The sequence below is a fragment of the Leptinotarsa decemlineata genome, unplaced genomic scaffold (assembly GCF_025532065.1).
Source record: "Leptinotarsa decemlineata unplaced genomic scaffold, Ldec_3_MD MMD2_tig00078422_RagTag_RagTag, whole genome shotgun sequence".
Taxonomy (NCBI): Eukaryota; Metazoa; Arthropoda; class Insecta; order Coleoptera; family Chrysomelidae; genus Leptinotarsa; species Leptinotarsa decemlineata.
The window spans coordinates 4,607,924-4,631,051 of NW_027412747.1; the positions used below are offsets into that span (position 1 = coordinate 4,607,924).

Here is a 23,128-nt window from a genome sequence, read left to right on the forward strand (position 1 = left end):
CTCAAAACTCTTGTGTATAAAACTCCCGTTAATACTTTAGAAGATTTAAGGGAGCGAATAGTTGCTTCGTGTGAAACTATACGAAATACGCCGGGAATATTTGAACGGGTGCGTAATTCCATGCGTAGAAGGGCGGAAGCATGCATACTAAGTGCAGGTGGCCACTTCCAACAATTTTTATAATTAGTTTTGATATTATTACTAATTAACAAATTTGTACTATTCGTTTAGACTTACTGTCACAAAATAAAATAAAACTCGTTTTTGTGAAAAATTTATTTTTTTGCAGATTATGATTTCAAATATTATTAGGGAATTGGTAATGCGTTATGAAGCAATTTTCAGATTCTCATTCATTTTAGAATTGATCTAATTTCTTAATTTGCTTTCTGTCGATTTTTATTTTTTTGAGTGAAAATCATGCGTCGGACAAAGAAATACCAGGAGATCAAATTTTCTCAAAAATAAATGAGGATTTTAAAAATTATTTTATTTTGTAAGGAAAGCATTGGCGTAGTACTTTTTTCCCAAAAATATTCAATGTGAAACCCGTAGGGATGCCACTGTTTGAAAAAATACAAATTTGTATACATCAAAAAATGCGCCTTGAGGCATGGAACATATGTACCAAATATGCCAAAGATGTCTACGAAATGATCTCAGTTATTATTAAAAAACTGATTATTTTTGAAAACTTTGCCACCCTGTATCTCAAAAGTTAAGGCGTTTAGGACATACGTCCATAGGAAGTTTTTTTCTTAAAATGGGTCTAAGAATTACCTCCTTAAATATTAGCATGTGTTCAAGGAACACCCTGTATTTATCCAGAAGACTTTTGAGCGAAATGATACATATCCTCAAATGTGATAGTGTTAAAATAAATTAGAAGAGATGTCGATGGCCATAATACCGCAAATTTCAATGTGTTGAGTAAAATGCCTGAATAATTCAACCTTTTTTCATTATTTTTTTTCTGTCATTGATTAAAAAATAGACATTACTTTATCAGAATCATAGAAAAAGCCATTCGTTTGTTTCATGTCGTTTCGTGTTGGTGTAGTCTCGGAAGATGTTTTTAATTTTTTTTTGAATGTATCGAATATTTCTGATGGTTTTTAAAATAGTAATATTATCAACATGAAGAAACTACTTTTCAGTGGAAAATTTAATAGAGAACTCATTATTTCTTGTAGAATTGAAACGATAATAATCGTATGAGTTTTGTTGGAGATATATTTACGAAAATTCATTGTTATAGAGCCCTGGACAAGAATTTAATTGGATTCGAAACGTTAGCAAAAAAACATTGTTTTTTTTTTAATTGATCCTGTTACCCAACCAAGCTTCTACAGATAAATCTCTCTATATAACTGCCGAAAGTCTGCGGTCAATGCTACCTTGAATAGCCGAAAGTTCAATAGTAAAGTAACTAAGACTGCCTACAACTTGCTCCCCCGGTATAATATATCATTTACAAAAACACTATTATCCGTTGAAACACTAGCATCTAGACCTATCCGGAGTGCTTTTGCTACTGGATGATGACCAATATGATACGCTTCGTTTGCGTCAATATCAAAAAATTTCATATGACCTTGATCTATAAAATCCTGCTTTACTTTATTGTATTCAATTCGCAAATTTGGATCCCTTGCAAGTCTTTTTTCCAAAAAAAGTAACCGGACTTGTGAATTATTCCGCGAATTACCCAAACTTCGTCGGAATTTCAAACTGTAACGCCACGGTATACCATCCCGAGCAGTCCCTACTGAAAGAACTAATATATATATATATATATATATATATATATATATATATATATATATATATATATATATATATATATATATATATATATATATATATATATATATATATATATATATCCGCAAACATTTCCACTTCCAAAATCCCATCAATTTCCGCAGTTTTATCGAAATTATTATCTGCTAATTCCACCTCGTATAAAGTGGGAAACCGGCTTGTATCAATTTTGAATTCTCGCAATTTATTGGTGATTTTATTAAGCACTGGTACCCTAATTATATGTTTGAAGGTACTTGATAATGTTTCGTGGTGCATTTCATCAGTTCGATTATCACCTGAAGACGATTGTGGATACTAATAATCGAAACGTCGTAAAGTAACTTGGTTTGGAATCTTTTAATTATTAATTTTAATTTCTTGTGAATTATTTTTTTAATTTTCATCTCGTGTTAATAGTTCTTTTTTTATTTTTTGGTTGTTGCTTGTATTTTATTTCACTGTATTTTCAGTTTTTTGCTTTATATCATTGTTATTTTTCAGCTGATCATTTTATTTTTCAGATTCTTTCAGGGATTTCTAATCAATTTATATCATATGTCCGAACTAATGAAATAATACCCTAACTGTATATTTTCTTTGTAGATTATACCGGAAAACAACTGTAAGAAATATACTTCACTTAACTTTGTGAATCGAACCTCCCAAACCGTAAACCGAAGAATAATTTTTCGAAATCTTCAAGTCCAACCCGATTGTCAGTGAATTGGCTTCACTACCCGAATCTAAAATAGATCCAGCCGTAGCATTTGCAATCAAACTTGTTTCCACGAAAACCACCAAAGACGAAAGCAAAATTGTATAGTTTGAATCATCCTTTAAAGATACCGTTCAGAACACAAATGCACTTCAACCGTTGATGTATCATTACTAACCGTTTCCCCCCACTGTTGAATCCTGAGGCCACATCCCCATTCGATCCACTAACTAAATTTGTTTTTCCCAAATGAAGCAAAATGAGATGTTTCTTGAAACACAAAATACACAATCGCTCGTTAGAACAATTTTTACACTGTGCTTATTTGACAAACAATTGTAGCACCAGCCATTGTCTTTAACAGCTTCATATCTTTGTCCCGCTGACAAGGATTTGAATTCACCACCTCTACCTGAGTAATAACTGTTTTCTGGCAGAAAACGCATATCGTTCCATCCCTTTTATATTGAGTCACCACGAAAGATTTTATTGATAAGTTGGAATTTTGGAAGTATCTTGTTTCATTTCAAAAACCCTAACAGAATTATGATATAATTTAGACAAAGCCTGATACACCAACATGAAATCTGCCAAATCTGGTAAATTCAATTTTTCAGTGCCGAGACCGCTACATCAAATCTTTCTAGAAATACATCCAAATTTCTACATCCGATTCACTTCGCAATGGCTTGAAATCAGAATTTTTTTGTAAATAACTGTCCGCTAACATCCTTTCATCTTCATATTCTTCGGTCAGAGTCTTGTAGGTACAATATATTATAATTATCGCCGGTCCGAGGCCGGTCCTCGTAAACTTCTCAGTAAATAATGAGTTTTCTCTAAACGCACCTTTTTTCTATCATGCCTGAAGATGAAAACAACTTCCTTATTATTTGTAACTTTCATTACTGTGATTTTTTTAGAATTTTTCATGTCTATTATGTATTGTTCTTCCAATTCAGAAATTTCACTAGCTGGAAAAAATATTCTAACTCTATTCTATTTAATATTTTGGAAGTTTCATTCATTCATTTGAAAAAATAACTCTTTTTTAATAGAAACCTCATTTTTTATAATGATTCTTTGAGAAACTGTGATATTTTCCATTTGATTTCCTACAGTTAAAAAAACAATTCCAGGAAGCTGAAATGAGAATTGACTTAGGCTTTATTTATTTGGCCGCAGTCAACAAGACACTGCTAATTATTGTTTTCTAGAATAGATAGTTTAATCGACAAAACAGTCACTGTTGGATTGGAAACTCCCGTTCTCGTCTGATAGGGTTTATAACTTTTTGGAGCTTCAACGTATTTTGAATACTAAAAGTCTACATAATATTGTCATAAAGTAACGTAATCAATAATGTTACCTTCTTCTCAGAAATAGTCAAATGTTATGTCTCCATGTCTATGAGAATAATTTGATAGTACGACATATTAAATACCAAAGGACACTACATAATGTGCTGGGAGATTGATATCGATAGAATTGTGTAAATGATGTTTCAAGGAAACATTTGTTGACTATCAAATGTCTAATCTCTTGCCTTTTCGTCTGCCAGATTCAATAGCGGATTATTTTTGGGGGATTTTATCAGAGACAAAGTCTATATCCATCCAGTGAATACCAATAATACTTCAAAGGTGGGAGTCCCACTGGATTCGTTGATTTTTTTCATATACGAAAAGCAATTACCAACTTTCTCTCTAAGAGAGGCGATAAATACTTGTGAAATAGAAGGTATCTTCGAGCATTTATTAGATTAGTATTCGTTTTTATATTCAAGATGTTTTATGGTATAAATCTGCTTCTTTATGTTATTATGTATATAACTTTTTAAATCGCTGCCCATTACGGAATACGTATATTATGCCTAGATAAAGAATCCCCCTGTACAATGTCCGATCATGTTTTTTCTGAAAATACAAACGGAAGTGTTGATTCGTCAAGATAATGAATGAATTTGTTTCCGGTGAGAGTGGTATGCTGTAACACATTCTTCTTTTTAGGTGAGATTGATACTACTACCGAGCAAAAAACAAAAGCACAAAACCAAAATAAGATCGGGTGAAAATCCACAGTACATGGAGAGTTTTGTTCTACATAGAGTTAACCCAGGTGAGTTCCTGCGTTTCATCGAATCACTCAAAAAAAAATATCACCATTTTAATGAAACACCCTAATGTATATGCATATACATGTCTTTATTATACATATACATATATTATACAAATTATACATATAAATGGAGCTAAAGAAGTTTTACTTCAGTCGTGTTATCTGGAGCACACTCGCTATTTTTTAAATTGATAGATCTATTCAGAATTTGATTCCGCAGTGAATTCGTGTTTAAGGAATAAGTGAAAAGCAGCCTTTCTGTCATGTGCCACCTGTCAAATTTGGCATTTTTTTCAAAAAGCTCCAAAAATCAGGTTTTTTTGTAAATTTCAAAATATGTCAAAGTTAAAATGGCTCAGTCAAAATTCTAACCTTTTCTTCAATTTTGGACTCTCTATCACTTCGATCATTTTCCTTATTTTTTTATTTTTCAAATATTCACTTTACGATTCGAACGAAACATATTCCAAATTTCATAATTTTCATGAATACGAGACTTTGATGTCATATCTTGCTCAGAAAAACAGTCATATTTGCCTGTTATCAAAAAAAATTTAATACACCTACAGAAATTAGCCTTTAATGTTGTAATTCACAATTTGAAGGTGAGGAAGTTGATACGTCAACAATGGAGTAGGTAAATTACTTCCTTTTTATTTATATCATTCTCGTTATTCTTTTTATTGAGAATTTTTATCCAGTTTGATTATTTTCTGACCAAAAATTCAGGTATAAACCTAAAAATGGCCTACATTCGAAGCGATTGGGACCAAACGTTATAAAATTTCGTGATTTCAAACAATACAAGACTGATGCCACATTTCAGAAAAAAAATAAAACAATGAATCAAATAGCAATGGGAATTTCTCTTCAGAAGGGTCTTGAAACATATTTTTAGTGTTGGTTAATGCCAAATTATTGCGTTATCTACACACAAAGTGGATATTGTTCTTTTATGTCATGAGAATGTTGCTTATAATTTTATTCACCAGCATCCGGTAAGAAATATGTACTATAGTGCCGTGGAAGGAATATTCAAAACATACAAAAAAACTGATGATATGGAGAATCGTTTCAAGAAACCAGATGACCCAATAAGGTATAATGAAGAACAATTCAATGTTTACATCGCTTGGTGTAGCGTCGAGGACCAGTCAAGTCTCAAAAGTACTCTGTGTAAGATGAAACCCTATATATGAACACTTTTCGTCATTCTTGCGACGGTTACCATTAATATGATATGTTAGAAAAATATTTGAAATATGTTTTTCTGTTAACCAGCTGTCGCACCCCTATGAACGAAAACCCTCAGAAGTCGAAATTTTTGCGATCTAAGAACTAACGGGGTCTTACCTATCAATATGTGATTCCTAATACGGGTAGACAGTTTTGTCTCACTTGATGACGCCGCAGTTGTGCACTACTAAACATGCTCTAACAACAAATAAACTCACCCAAAACCTCGTTCTGCCCGTTCAGAAGCCAACACTTGATAACCCCCCAATTACACCACATGAGTGGACCAGAGGCCCAGTTATGATCCCACATTCACCGGCACCGTATAGAACTACCTTCATGTCTAACCATCGGGTTCTCCGATATGAACTAAAGCAAGGTCATACTGTACCTCAGTACACCTTTACCTCAGCATTGACCAGCTGCTGTCGTAGCGGTCATTACACTTTTACCTCTTCACATGGAAAGAGACCCAGCTCAATTTCCAACTTGTGTATTGACTTGACCGTGGTTTTTGTTTTCTAGTATTAGCAGTAGTACTAGTAGTAGAGTAGTAGTAGTAGTATAGTAGTAGTAGTAGTATAGTAGTAGTAGTAGTAGTAGTAGTAGTATTACCCTTCTCATATGGTAATACTTTCAAAACAACAACGCAAAGATAAGAGATACCTCCAACTACCTAAACTCTTACCATACACGTTTCGTCTCTTTGATGTTTGAACTCGTCAGGGCGCCGACATGTGTCTTTTAAATTAGAGCTGGGAGATTTTCACTGATCCTCTTCATCATTTTCGCCAATAACTATTTGGACTGAGACATGGATGCTCTGGATGTTTTTCACTAGCACGCTCGTTGAGACTACCGTAGGCAAAAATTCAAATTTTTGCTTGCTGAGGGCCACAATTGCATGTGGCAATTCTTCGTTTAATATGTACATCGGTTGGTGTATATTCTTAACGAGCGTGCTTGTGAAGAACATCCTGACGTACTCAATGTTTGTTTGTCAGAAAATCATACTGTGAGTGTTGTAAAAATAAAGGGGTTGGCAGAGAAACTGTGAAAATAATTTGGCACATGAATAAATTCACTCTCTTTAAACTAAAGTTTGTACACACTTTTGAATAGGAATATTTTGATATTCGAGTAGGATTTTCATTTTGGTATAAGGTGAGAGAGAAAATAATATCAAATATCCCTACAGGATTTTATTGACAGACGAGGCCACTTTCACGTCGAACGAAATAGTTGGTTTCCCAAAGTTGTCGCTGGTGGTCCGACAATAATCCGAATTTTATAATAGTCAGCTGTGACCAATATTCATTCTAGACAAATATTTTTTCAGAGAAAATTTGAACGCAGACATGTACAGTTGTCTGAAGTTTTGGTTAATCTGCCTCTAACTATTAGATGAAATTTGTGGAATAACTGTAAAACAGTTTCTCAGTCAGATGTTTAGGGGCAAAGTGATGGGACAAAATTGATAAGATTATTGGCCATCACGATCACCGGACTTAATGAATTCGGATATAGTTATTTCGGTTCAAGTTTTTCACAAAGCTGATGCAGAAAATGAAGAATATGAGATTCATGAAATCTATGATGAAACTACATCTAACAGTTCACATCAACTAGTCACTTCATTGGAAGTGCGTACATATTCAAGAACCATATATACTCATTAAGGCTAGTTTGTAAATTTGCAACGTACGGACAACTTTTTCCAAACGAAACAACTGGATACGGTTGACTGAACCAGAAAATCGGGAGGAAAGAGGGCTATATACCCTGAAGTATCAGGAATAAGCCAGTTATTATCCAGATTGTGGATACTAAGAATCCAAACGATTTTTTATTTTTACTTTGCCTAATTGTAAATGAAATTGGAAAAGATATCATTCATAGGAATGCTACCCAAATTTATGTATGAAAAAGTTACGATATAGAATTTCACTAAGATGGGGCACTATCATAGCCACTGCCGTACTTCGAAATAAGACACCAATCTCATTACCTCATCAAAACATTTCAAAATGACGTTACAAGACGAACTACTCAGTTATTAAAATCGAAAGAGGTATTTTTTCTTATGAGAAATTAGTTTTTGAGAGAAATAAAACTTTTTGCATTTAACTTCTCCATTTTTATACCAATAATATGGAAAAATTCCGTAAAAATTCAAAAAAAGTTCAAAATAAATTTTCCAAGAAGATATTTAATAATGCATAGAAATCACTTTCAGATAAAAAATGGGAAAGAAACCTCTTCCGAAATAACTACTTCCACATGAATATTGAATTCCACGAAAAAATGAATACTTTCGAAACAACTATGAAATATACGAAAATAACTCTACAAACACTCATTATTGCATTGAAACAGATATCATTCTTAGGAACGATACACATAAATTATAAAGGAGTTACGATATGATATTCCACTTACATGGAACACTATCATCTTCATTGCCGTATTTCAAAGTTTCAGAATGAGCTGGTACATACACATCTTCGTAAAAAGTTCAGTATGAACTTTTTTTTCCTTTCTTCTGAAGTTTTCCAAATTTTTTATATAAAAATTAACAAAAAGAAAGCCAAAAAGGTATTTTCCAGAAATATCTCATTCCAACTCCATATTCGTGAGTATTGGTGGTATCACGATACTTTCACTTTATTTTCAGAGGATGTGAATTCCATGGGAGTGCGATTGAGACTATACGGCTGTGAAAGAATGCGTAGAGAAAGACTCATAGGAGAAGCTGTTGTAAGCTTCGCGAACATCAATTTAGAATTAGATAATAACTTCTGGCTGAACCTCGAGCCAAGATCGAACACAATAGTGAGTACATATGATGAGATGATATAAAATTTATAATCAATATTTCATTGTTTTGCAGTTAGGAGGCTGCACAGGTGACCTTTTGAGCTTAGCGAGGTCCGACAGTACCGGTTCAGCGCATTCGATGCAACATGGCGGTGTGCCCGAACTACTTTTAGGTCTTTGTTATAATGCAACCACTGGTAGGCTCAGTGTTGAAGTCATCAAGGGGTCTCATTTCAGGTAATAATAGTGATTGAATGTGAATGGCGAAACAAAACCGTCGATCAGTTAATATTTGGAATGTCTTAGGTTTATGATTATTCTCATTTCATGAGGGTTATAGTGGTCGGTCAAATAAACCATCTCACTTTGGATCCAATCTAGCCTATCCTCATTACAGTTGTTTCATTCCTTTTCAGCAAGAACACATTTTTTTATTTTCTCTGTTATCTATCTAGGTTCTTCAAAAATGAAATTATTTTATACGAATTGAACATCACCATATGTTCGAATAGATATTTCAGAAATTTTATTAATTGAAATTTCGCGTCACTTTCTCGCGCTTGTTTGACAAAAATACTTGATAGGGATGTTTTCCGGTGATCACGAATATGAAGTGTACACTTGGTGCTCTAGTATTGGAGACACGCCCACTCAAAAGTGATCTATTTCAGGAACTCACTTCTGATTATAGAAACTTGTTGAATGGTACCCCCTTTCCACGATTGCAGGCTGCTACTTTGTTCATCTGAATGTGGTACTGAAAATATTCCAGGGAGATTCAGAAATGAATACAGCTTTGCAAGAGTTATACTAAGATTGAAATAATGAAATAATTAGTGAACATAGCTGTAACAAAACTGAAATACTGTAATTCAATGTTCAGGGTGGTATTAGCCGGGGAAGTATTTGTTTTCCGGTAGGCTTTTGCCAGAACCTACTGTGATGGTACTTTGAGAGAGTTGAAATTTTAGAAATTTCATTTCAAAATGATTATTTTTCTATAATGTATGTGTCTCTCCTCAATACAGTGTTTGAACCCATTTTAATTTCTGTCAGGAAATTGATACATGAGATGTTTTTCCCCGCTTAGGGCTTTGTTCACGAGATAGAGCTGTTACTAGTTAATAATCTATCTCTTAGACCAATTTTTCATATATGCAGTGGAGCCGCCTTGAAATTATTCAAGTCCCAAGCACACTGTTGTTTGCATCGAATTTTTCCTGCACTGATGAGAGGTAATACCTCAAAACCGGTCTGTAGATGATCTCTGCTGGATGAACGAGAAATATCTGCGAGACTAACCTCGGTGAGGTATCTTGCAATAATATATGTCAGATATAATTCAATATCCAGCGTGGTATTAGCCGGGGAAGTAGTTGTCATCTGGCAGGCATTTACGAGAACATGGGTTATTTCTTGCTCACTTGTGCTTTCCTCACTGCTGTTGGAGTCGGATCTTTCCTGTACTGATGGAAGGTAATACCTCGGAACTGGTCTGTAGGTGATCCACTCGATTGATTTTAGCAACGTCCTACTGCTGGATGAACGAGAAACATCCGCGAGATTAACATCTGTGAAATATCTTGCATAAACGTGAACAATTCTAAAATAAAGAGTGAATTGAAACAAATTTGAATAACTGACAAAAAATTATTGTTTCCAAATAAAATCAAAGAAAAAAAAATCAACAATCGATATTTTTTTGGAGTACCATTCAGGTTAGGTTAGGTTAGGTCTAAAGTGAGTGTGACGTTCCACCGCAACCCGCAAGGGATTATTGTGGCTCACACCTATTCACACTCGGCCAAATAAACCCAGCTTCTTGACGAAGCCGATTAGTTTGTATGGTGAGTGGTCTTTCAGGTCAGATGGTAAGAGTACGGCTCTGCCGAACTCTAAGAACTTGATTTATATGCTCTGTTGTTTCATCATTTTCCAAACAGAGGTGACACACACTGTTTTCCAATACTCCAAGTCTCTGCATATGATGATTCAGATGACAGTGACCAGTAACAAGGTCTGTTAGACATCGTAGTTCATCCCTACTGTAGTCCAACAACTATTTGGTATCAACCTTCGAAGGGTAAATAAACGCCTTGAAGTGAGCCAATCCTGGGAGATTCTGCCAGAAGTCCGTAAATCTTCTTGTCATCCAGGTGTTCAATGTTTTTTTGACAAAGCTAAGGCCATGCCGATAACAGGTTTTGGTCCGATGAAGCCGTTTGCAGCACCCTCCTTTGCAAGGGATTCAGCAGCTTCATTGCCTTTCAGGCCAGTATGGCCAGGAATCCAGACCAGAGACAATCTGTCAAGTCTTCCTATCTGGGAGAGTCTTTTTACCAATTCAGATGTTGCTCGGTAGGAGCCAAGAGCTACCAACGCCGCTTCACTCTCCGAGAATATTTATATTGATTTGTGTGTGAGGTTGGATTTATCCAATATCTCCGCACAAAATTCAATAGCGTGAATTTTCGCTTGAAATACAGTCGCATGAGCTCCTAGGCAGGTAGATATCTCTCTCCTGAGTCTGCGACTGAAAACACCTGCACCAGAACCGGAAGGTGTTTTTGATCCATCTGTGAACCAACAACTATCTGCTCTTGATAATTTCTTCTCCCGGAGGAACCAACAACTATCTATTTGCTCTCAATAATTCCTTTTCCTGGAGGATCCAGTTGTCTCTACTCGGGAACAGTACTTTATAAGGCAGTTCGTAGTTGACAGTTGGAGGCATAAAGTAAGAGGTCATTTTCAGACTGCAGCAGGCCATAATATTCGTCTTGCCCTTCTTGCCCGATAGGGGAATTTGGATGGCTACCTCGTCTTGGGAGCAGAAGACAGTCGACGCTCACCTGATCCTCACAGACGACCTGTGATCATCCAGGCCGAAAGACGCAGCTCTGTAATTGTACCTGTGGCCCAGCATCTGGAATAACCTCCACAGCCGACAAAATAACCCCCTTAAGAGATTCCATCTGATTTGCCGTTGATGAGGTAGTAGGTGCAAGATTCCCACCTTGATACTAGCGACAACATTTCCGTATGAGGGTTTTTGCACTTCAGGTACATCTGACGATGCCAGAGATTCAACGGTGCAGGGCTTTTTCGCCTCTGGTTTCGGTGAATCATCACTTTAGCGCGAACGTTTGCTAACCTGCTCATGGGGGTTTGTTCCTCCACCTGAGACAGATTCTGCGTACGCCGCTCAAGAATTTGCTGCAAGGCGGTTTCATACGGTACTGCGCTCTTGAGGAGACAACTCAGTCGTTTCATGGCTGCAACACTAAGCCTTTTTTTAGGTTCAGATTTTGAGCAGAAGTTGGAGAGCTGAGAAGCTCTCGCTCTTGATCTTAACTTACAGGGAGGTCAGTTGGAGACATGAGCTCGACATCCATCTCCTCTGTAGACTCAGTGTTAGAAGAAGAATTTCAATTTACTCTGTCCATGAAAATCCCACGAGTAGCTAGGGAAAGAAGGTCAAGGAAAGGAGTACCATTTACAATTAATATGTTTTGATTACTACATAGACGCTGAAATAATTTGTCATGTTGTATGTTCATATATAAAAGAGTTTCATTTCGAAAATGAGGGTTATGCGTTCATATGTTGAATAAATGAATAAATAAATGTCAAAATATAATATCCTCATACACTCGGTATCCGATTTTTCTTAATTAGGAAGAATGAGTCCAAAACAAGCTCTGTTCCTTAACAACAGAACTACAACACATTTCTTGACACGCGTTTCACTAACCAATTTGCCGTCTTCACGAGATACAGTAAACTAAATAATAAATGATATAAAAAATAATAGAAGAAATAAATGTAAATTTTTTGCAGCTATCTTTTGCGGAACTTGGCAGTGAATCGACCTCCAGATACTTACGTCAAACTGAATTTAGTCAGCAGTACTGGACAAGAACTAGCCCAAGGAAAAACAACTGTCAGAAGAGGCCAACCTAACCCTCTTTTCAAAGAAACATTCGTTTTCCAGGTGAGACTAACATTGTTCGAACTTCCAATGGTCCTAATATTATTTCAAAAACTCAATGCACCGTACATGAGAAAAAAAAAATCAAGGGGCAAAACTTACACATTCGAATTGAAAAGAAGTATATTTTTAAGAGAGATTAGTTTTTGGGAAAGGAAGGTTTTGGCTTTCTATTTCTCCATATTTATATCAAAGGGGCCGTTCAAGTATTACGTAAGCACTATAAGGAGTCGGGGGTCTTTGCTTTGTTTATTTTTAGTGACATGTGGGGCGGGTGGTTCTAGATGGTGATTACTTCAGCAGTGGTTATTTACTTTTTTACAAATATGGCAACACATTTTTTGGTATTCCCACAAATAATGTCTACGTTGAGGCACTCGCTTAGAGTCGAGTAGGAGAATTACCCCGCGCTTTCACTTGTCTAAATTTCTTCTCAATCTATTTCGTTTCGATACGATTGACGACTTAACGTATTGTAAGTAAAGCAAAGCACGTTGATGTTTATGTTACCGATGATTCACTCTCACCGAGGTTGAATTGTTTAATCAAGATGTCGTTTCAAATAGACAAATCCAAGATATACCAGAAATTGTTCGGAAGTTTTAAAAAATTGAAGAATTAAAGAAGAATTGGATGCTGCTTCTGAGAATAAATCCAATCGGATGAAAGAGAGCAGGCACACAACATTGAACAGCAAACATCCAATGTCATTGAAAACTTAGAGTCATGGATTCAGGTGTCATGAATTGAAGACTGTTAATTGGAATTAATGTGTATACCATAAAAAAAAATCTGTTTCTAATGTTACTCGAGATTATAATATTTCTTCCTTACTCTTTGTTAAATACCGTGTCAATAAAGTTCATTCAAATGAATATTATGTGCGTCAAAGTCGTCTATCCTAAATCTATTTTCTCATTTCTAGAATTATAACTGCTGCTCGTGAATCAATGAAAAAACAGAATACATTGAAAAAAAAATGCATACTTATTACAATGTTAACGTAAGCATGGTGGGGGGGTAAATACTCGTAACTGTAGTAAATATACTGGCGTAATATTTGAAAGGCCCCAAAGGTGATGAGCTAACGAATAAAGTGTTTTGGTTATCCCTAAAAAAGATACTGTAGTATCACGGCCAATACACCTGGAAAATAGTGTTGACACAGAATATAATACAACAGTTGACGCTTGGGAACAGGTAGATTGAAGCCCCAGCATCAAGTTAGAAAACTTTTGCAGCGTGTCACTACCTGTGGAGTAGGTGGTGGTAGCTTCTTTTAAATGGCTTTAAAGTCGATGCCAAAAACGTCGGACTGATAATAACTCAATATATATAAAGATAGATAGATCAACAAGTTCATTAAGTACCTACTGGCACTTATGCTTATATTACTTAAACAGATGCAGTAAAAAGTTTGTGAAGACAGTTATTCTTCTCATGGTTTACAATTCTCAATCTGAAATTCATAAATATGAAATTCTCAGTTTGAAATTTACAGTTTGAAATTCACATTTGAATTCGCCATACACGCAGGGACTGAAATCGGAAGTAGCAGTCAGAGGCAGAAAGATTGTAAAACTTTTTTTTCTGTTCAAGCTTTCGAAGCTTTTATTGTCACTTTATCAATAACTTTACAATAATCATTGAATAAACGAGGGTATGGACAACGTGTTCATACTTACGAAAATGAAGTTTGCAAAAAAGAAACAAAGAGGATCCTCATATTTGTATGTAAAGATTAAAATTAGTTGAAAACATAACATTATGTACTATTTTTATGATAAAATGAGAGAGATGATTGCAAAAATAATAAAATGTAATTAAGTATTAGAAAATGAACTCAACAGGTTGTCGGACATAATTGACAAGGCACATGTGTCTTGTCAATTATGTGTAATGATATAGACCTAGAGGAAATAAAATGAAGGAAAGTTCACTACAACTCAGTAAAACTCTAAAAATTTTGAACTTTTGACCAATTCGTATACGGTCAAAAGGAATTTCTGAGATCATAAACCACGTGACAAACGACAGAAATGTCAATTTCAAAATTGAGGAATGAAATTAATTATTTTTCAAAAAACTAACATGGATAGAACTTGGAAATTAGTATTAACCAGATATTTAAACATATCTGGTAGAAGAAATGTGAAGAGATAAAAGAAAGTATTTAGGACTGATCCAATTTAAGGAAATGTTTGAAAAATAGAGGAAAATAATTTTTTTTCAGATAAGATTATTCGATGATGCTTTTAGAAAATTAAGTTATTTGGATATAGGTAGAGATATTCAAAATTTGTAAGTTAGTAATAGAGAAACGTATCTGAATTTGCGTGGTAAGCAATAGATGGCGATATAGATTCAGAATCCTGTTTCTTTAATGATCTAGTATTTTCAGTAACAGCATTCATTACTGAATTTCATTATTATTAATTTGAGAGATGGAAATTTTCAACATTTTTCCATATAATTCAATGAATTTTCATAGATGGTATATTATTGTGTCTCTTCAAATTTTACCAACAGGTACATTAACCGAACAAGCTATACATCCTCATTGTATTTAGCAGAGTAAACCCACCTGAGATGTTGAGAAATATTCCTTTATAGTGTGGTATTGGGATATAAACTCAACAAAAGTGTCTCCAAAGTAAAAATGAACTTCAATAAAAACAAATATTTGTTTTAATCAAAACTCGCAACATAAACACTCACATCATTTCCCCCATTGATTATAAATTCATATTAAATAAAAAATATATGAATCATATCATTATTTTTTATAATCAACAAAAATTATCTCACCAAAAGAATATATTTGAATATATATAAGTTCGGTGTGATATTGGAATTCAATTTGATAGCTCGATTTTTTCGTTTGAAGAATTTTAAATTTGGGTTCAGGTAATAGTGATAGTTATTGACCTAATACACATATCAATTTTTTTTTATTTCATTGTAACATATTATGCAAATTTTTCATGATAATTATTTCGTTTTTCTTTTCTTATTAGGAAAACTACTAATTTGTATCACTAACTTTCTCATTCCTGCTCTCAGGTGGCGTTGTTTCAACTAGCGGACGTAACACTAATGGTGTCGGTATACAACAGAAAAGGCGTGACTAAAAGAAAGGAAATGGTAGGCTGGTTCAGCCTGGGCTTGAACTCCAGCGGAGCCGAAGAACTGGCACACTGGATGGACATGAAAGAGTATCAACAGGAGCAGATATCAAGATGGCACATACTCGTTCAGTCATAGCCATTACACATATCTTTCAGATTCATTTTCATTAATGGAATCTTATATTATTTTTCTTGAATTCCGCAAATTTTCTCACTAATAGTTCTATACTTAAGTTCTACAGTTGGACCACATACAAATTTGAATAACAAGTTTATCGGCTGTTTCCCCATCAATCAGTTCAGATCAATGATCATTATCATCAGAATTCACGAAATTCTGTACTTGGAATTTCATTGATTTCCCGGTTGATGATAAAAACGTAATCATCTCTGCTGTGGCTTCCTTGATAAATCGAAATAATTATAATGAAAGTAATCTGTACTTCTAACTAAAAATTTTGCACTCGTACATATAGATAACCCAGTGATCTTGTTCGTTTTTCACTTTTTGCCAAATAAAAAATTTCATTGTGCGATTTTCTGCCAATACAAAATTTTCAATTGATGGACAGATGTAATAGAAAAATATACATATATGTTTATTGTACTACGTTTTAGTACATCAAAATGAATACAATCAATTCAGAATGGTGAAACTACGTTCATTCTAAGCAAATTGGTTTAAAATTTTGTGCCATCAAAGAAACAATCTTCATGTGCGCATCTGTATATTTCAACTAAGCTTAATTAGGTTCGACTCGCCTATTGAATTCCCATAAAAATATTTTTTGCTCAAGTGCTCTTTGTATTTGAGCTATTTGCCTTAATCTTTAAAGTAAACCTACTGCAAATGGATTAAACGGAATAGAAAATGGCTCGTGATTGATTAAGTAAAAAGTTCCGTTTGTGATATTCTAATCGAATTTGAAGAGGTAGAAAGAGGTAAAGCAAAGGTAACCTATATAGATATCAAGTTGTGCACTAATTAATCATTCCGTGAAGCAAATTCCATGGAAATTCTTACCATTAAGGTAAATTGACTAATGTCAACTTTAGGAAACCGTTTCTTGACAGTTTACAAAGTTGGGCCTATTTTCAAAAATGACAACTGCAAATTACGGCTATCGAGTCTACCTGGAAAGATAAAAAAGGTTGCAAATATTGATAACTGTATCATTCGAAAAATTGAGACTTTGCAAAAGGGACAATGTAATATTATTAAAGTTAGGTACACACAGTGAAGAGCTCTGGATCAGCTCTGATTGAAAAATTATCTCGAATGAGACCTTTGTCTGTGGAATTTTCTGTAAAGAATTCAATACCGTTAATCATTCTCCTATGCTATCTAGTTATTACATGATAATTTTAAATACTATCTGTTGCATGAGTATCAGAGAAAATTCTCATAACTAACTCTTCCACATTGGAAAAACTAATATCTAAAGGAGGTATATTACAAGTATTGTGCCTATTATTTATCTAACATGCACGAATTTATATACGAGGTATATTCTGAATATAAAATGAAGGGATATTTCTATAAAAATATCGAAGAACTCAAAGTATGCATTATGAACAAGAGGTATGACTTGGAAAGGATTGAGGTCCTGATCAAATTGAATCAAAGTTTCAAGTGCATTTCTTATTCATGATCTATAATATCTACACCTGGTAAATAACGCATAGGTTATCTTTGTTTTATGAAATTTATGAAAATCATTTCGCATTCACTCAACCAGGAGGTATTTGAATAAAGAACTTTGGACACAATAGAGTCACTAATCCACAAAATTACCTCCCAATATCCTCTTCAGTCTCCCATACATTTCAGGAACAAACATTTCACTAGTTGTTCCTGAAATTGATATCAGTAAAATTACTGTATCTAAAAATATTTTCTTCGTTTGGCAGACAACTTATTGTATCCTTTTGCCAAATAATAAAAAATGTTATACCAAGCACAAATTATTAATAAGTTATGTGTAAGTTGGGGAATGGGTCTGGATGATCTGCCACAAAAAATGTGGTTGGGAAACCGGGCTACAAAACGTGGCATGGAAATATTTTTCTGATAATAACATACTATAAATATTTATCATTTAGACATATGAATATTAGAAATGACTTGTTACTTGATGAAGATAATTAACACTATTCATGATGATAATTATATAATTCTCACAATGATGTTTATCTGAAACGGGTTTCAGACTATCCTACAATTTTTTTATATATCAGTAGGTTATGACAAAACTCATTGGACCTGGTAAAACAGGTAGATTTTCAATGATCAATTAGAAACAATACAACATCACTTCTAGAAATCTGTTGAAATATTTGAATGTCATGTTAAAACTCAATAAGAAAAAATGAATAATTTTGGCAAAACAGGTATATTCAAAAGCACAATTGATGAACTGTTATTTTTAGGAAAACAGTCAATATGTAAATATGTTAATCATTGACATTTTATGGTTCAACAATGGTGGATGAATGACTTCCTGTTGGTCGTTTGAAGGAAAATTTGAAAATTTGTGTTTATTGATGTTAAAATCGTGGTTATTGTCTGGAAGCCGGCAAGCATAGGTGGAATTACTTTTCGTTATTTCGAAACTTCTTTTATATCAGGCGATTCCGATTCATATCATTTTCAATGATATGAAGTTGAACTAAACTATTTATAGTTGAAAAATATTGAAAATTCAGAAGCCGGAGAACACAATCTGAACTTTAAAAAAACTACAAAAAAACGTTAAAAATATCTTTGCCAATGGATTTTCATTGAGAAGAAGAGAAATGAAGTAGCAAGAGTTCATTCATGTAACAAGCAAAACAAGCACAATATCCATCACGTTCAATATCATGATAGTTCAATATCGTGTCAAACCTTAGCATCCGTAGACTATAACGTGCAAAGTAAAATAGATAGTGATGCAGTATAAAAATCAAAAAACGTTTTGAAAATGAGAAACATTGACGAAATTCTGTGAAACCGACAGAAAATACTATGAGTCAAACGACCAAAAATAACATTGCATTCTAATGATGAGACGAAAATTAGATACAGATAATTTTCATTAGGATAACCAGAAAATCAACCATGAGATCAAACCAAAAAACAGCCCACCGAGAAACCACTGAATGGAATTTGCAAACTATCAAAAAGTTCATTAAACGTAAAAACGTTTCAGTTTCACTGAAACTCCATTAAAAACGACCTGAAACAAACGACTGAGATATAAAAACTACAAAAACACAAGGTGTAAATAAACGTCAAAAACAAGTAGAAATGAGCAACGCTACTCATAAATGCATAAACAAAATTATGCGAACATTTACACCCTATACACACGGGCATATAATCAAAGGGCTGCAAATTATGCGGAGGTTATTTAAAATACATTGTCTTTTATGAGCCAACGCAAATGATCCTCGCATCCCATTCGCTCGTCAATCGAATAATATGGAGAAACTATGGAAAATATTGGGCAGGTTTACAAAAGGAAAAGGCAGCAAATAAGTAATACACCAAGATATTGAAAGAGATTAGATAACTAGATGTAAATATATATTTATATATTTCTTTAACAAATGCCGAATGAACTGTAGCCCGGTATACCAAAAATCGTATTGATTTAACGTCACTTTTTATGTATATACACCTTCCTTTACAAACATATTTTTGACTAATATTTACATTGGAAAGCTCTATTTCATCGGCAACAGTTCAAAAATTGATCGAAATAAGACGATTGCTATTTTTAAGTCTTATTCTTTTGTGGGTCAATGTTTGAGCTAGTACTAAATTTTTGACATGGAGTTTTATAACTTGGAAACATCGTATGGATTATTGGTCAGTGATCAATGAGTCCAATAATTGTGGATTTGTGAGCTGATCGTCATTACCAATGGAGTTCAATCTGTTTTGTTGATACCGAAATTCAAAACTGTTACTTTCTATTTCATTTTACTCTATAATAATATCTCCATACTTTACCATCTTCAGTATGTATGCTTCAAACATTTCTATTTCCTCCATTTTCAAGTTGAAAGTCCAAAAGTGTTCATGACTATATCAGAAAAAAATTAATTGTACCAGTGTATAGTTTGAAAAATGTAGCTTCTTGCAATGAATTATTTAAAGTTTTACTGTATAATCTCTATCATGAAAACAGATAGCACTGTGATGTTATCATTGACCACCAGCATTACTGGAATTTGATCACTTGATTTTAGTCCTACGAAAACCATACTGAAATTGAATATTTACAATTTAAAAAAATTAGGAAAATTTTAAACAATGTCGTAGAAAATGACTTGAGACGTTAAGAATGCACGCAACGCACAGTAAATTTTGAAATTGGGAAACTACTTCAAAAAGTCAATTCAATGTGTTCATAGTTCCCAAGGATTTTATGAGATTGAGTGGTGATTTATATGGAAGTTGATTCATTGACATATAAAATTAGGTAGGTAAGAATATTTGTCTTATGATAACTGTTGAAATTCATAAATATATATTATGGACTCTAAATAATCCCAATATATTGATGTTGCAAAATTGTAACTTTTGAAGTCTATTCTATAGAGTTTAAATGCCAGTTATATTGATGCAAATGGTTTGTAGCTCTGCATTTTTGACATTTTCTTGATCCGTAAACGATGCGAGATGTGTTAATATATCAGAGAGGCGGTTTGATGGTAATTGAAAGCTAGAGTCCATAAGCGACTGAAAAATAAAGAAAAATGAAGCGATGCTGCAAACTATAATTTCTGATCGTGGGCAAAAAAGCTTCTACATATAAAGAAATATACTTATTGATTCAAGTGGAATCTTAATTACTAAGAATTGCTTTATAAATTAGACTTGTGCAAGGGTTGTATTCCGACATGGGAAACCTCGATTTCTATTTTGTTATTTTGGATAAATAATGAATTTGTATCAATGGGATTGAACAGTCTCAAATCAGATGAGACTGAACTTTATTTTTCTTATAAGTGCGAAAAAGGTTTCGACTTACAATCTAGGGAAAACAAGTTATCAACAGATTCTAAAGACTCACGTGTCAAATAACCTCAGATGAACTATCTTCATCACTAGATTTCAACATGAATATGAGTTTTTGAGAAAGAAAGTTTTTGATTTCTACTACTCCATCTTGATTCAAAAAAATGTGTAAATCTTCCAAAGAAAGGAAGGAAGGAAGCAATCAATTTTAAAAATTAACTCTACACAAAAAAGTGTAGATCATCCAACGAAGTAATTTTCAGACACAAACTGAAAGAAAAAACCCTCTTGAAACAGCCATTTTCATATAATCATTGAAAATTATTTCATTGGACCCCACAGTACATATTTTGGTGTATCCTTTCCGAAGCTCTGGTCTATCAGATATATTCCTCACAGTCGTAGGGGGCTATGGAGAAACAATCTTGAGAGTCGTAGGGGGCTGTAGAGAATCAATCATTCCTCAGAGCCGTAGGGGACTGTGTGGTATGGTCAGTTTGTTAGAAACTCAAGTTTCTAAATGCACAAAATGGATGAAATATCAATCTACATGACTTTTCAATATCATTGCAACAGCATTCATTATTTCAACCGAAATTGGTCTTGGAGGCTGCTCATGTTGGATTTCACATTTTGACTAGGTAATGCAGCCCAGATACTAAATTGAAGAAGGACCATTACTATACATATTTAGATAAATCTTGTACTAATCTGTTAGAGAACATGCCTTTTTATAAGGAAATAAAATATACATCCCATCCCTACTATATTATTCTACGAAAAATATTGCCTTCTACTGAAATTAAAATTATGATATGGATTTAAAGATTTATGAATACATTTTGTACCTTGTCCATTTTTTATTGTTAATTGGTATTACATGCATGAGTATATACTGCACAGCTAAAAAACGCACTTATATTGGTGTAACTTTTTAATGATTGTATTTGAATTTTTGTACAAAATAAATTTCGAAAAATTTCTGTCGATTTGCGAGTTTCATTATTCATCTTGGATGGACATTTTTTTCTGAATGTTTATTTGTCTGGTATATTAAAAAAGTTCACTAATAAAATATGAAACATCAAATAAACTAGTTCTCTTCACCTGAACCAACTGAAAAAAGATAACTGCAAAAAAAATCTTCAAGCAAAAGAAAAACCGTAGAATTCAATCTGATCATTTGATAATTATTGGCTTTATTTTTCAAATTTAAAATCATATTTGCTAAGTAGTATACAGCACCAATCTAGTCAGACAATAATGGAAAACTTCCACAAAAAAATTACAATAAAGAGGATTGGCACTAAATATAGAAATGAAAAATGAAACTTGTCGAATACCACTTGTTACCCTCTCTTCTATTGAGTAACGCTAGAATCAATAATTCCATCTTTCGAAGATTAATTGTTTGGTGGAACTTTGGGGCTTTAGAGTATGGAAAGGTTTGGTTACTTCTCTCGGCGGGTTTACTTCGCCTCACTTAACAAAAAAATAAAAAACTCACGTGATTTTTATCCTGGTGAAATCATTTTAAGGAAAACATATTTTTCCACTGAACTGATATGGTCCCTATTTGAATTTGAGGGTCCAATAGGGTGGTGACTTTTGTGTGTGTGTGTGTGAATTTCTTGAGTCAGTACACATGGATTACTGAATATTTACAATAAGTTACTGCTGAACTCTTTTGAATTGGCATAATCGAAGTAAAGGCTTCAAGAGTCCCTTTTGAAAGCAATTGAAATATTTTCTCTCGATAAAATCAGGTTTTCTCTCAGGTTTTAAAAGGTACAGAGATTATACTGAAGCCTTCAAGCACTGCTCTAATTTTGGGTTGGAATTCGGTATGTAGGGTCAAGCAACTTTTTTATATAACCCATTTAGGTATCCCCAACGTGAAGCAAAATATCGAGAATTTGAACTTTTCGCAAGATCGCAGTAGGCTGGGTTTAAGGCTGTCACTTGGGCTGAGTATTGCGAAAAGTGCGGCCATAAACAAAATATTTCAGTGTTAATTAGGTCAAGGAAGTGAAGTGAACTAATTAACTAATCAACAATATTCCTGAAGATGTTTCATAACCAGACGACGTAGGTGACTAAGGAGCGTGATTTAAAATTCTCTTCAATTCAAATATAGTAAGTATATCAGAGTTTTGTTCTTTAAACGAAACGCCCCACTTTTCATTTCTTTTTTAAATTCTACGATAAATTCTAAGAGGACTTTCACTAAGGTTGTCCATTCATAAATACAACCGATTTCAATATACTTGAATTTGTCTGGAGGATCAGTGTGTCTGAAAAACCTCACA

At 33.7% G+C, this 23,128-nt stretch overlaps 1 protein-coding gene across 2 annotated transcripts in view; it reads left to right on the top strand.

Moving 5' to 3' along the window:
• The window catches only part of Syt14 (Synaptotagmin 14), a 159,445-nt gene extending 138,299 nt beyond the window's left edge, over positions 1 to 21,146 (top strand). For both annotated transcript variants that reach the window (XM_074186174.1, XM_074186173.1), the window contains exons 6-10: positions 4,531 to 4,639; positions 8,550 to 8,707; positions 8,766 to 8,929; positions 12,533 to 12,686; positions 15,747 to 21,146. In XM_074186174.1, the coding sequence (XP_074042275.1) occupies positions 4,531 to 4,639; positions 8,550 to 8,707; positions 8,766 to 8,929; positions 12,533 to 12,686; positions 15,747 to 15,947 (786 nt within the window). In that variant the 3' untranslated portion in view covers positions 15,948 to 21,146. The remainder of the gene's footprint in view (positions 1 to 4,530; positions 4,640 to 8,549; positions 8,708 to 8,765; positions 8,930 to 12,532; positions 12,687 to 15,746) is intronic.
• Positions 21,147 to 23,128: the final 1,982 nt, after the last annotated feature.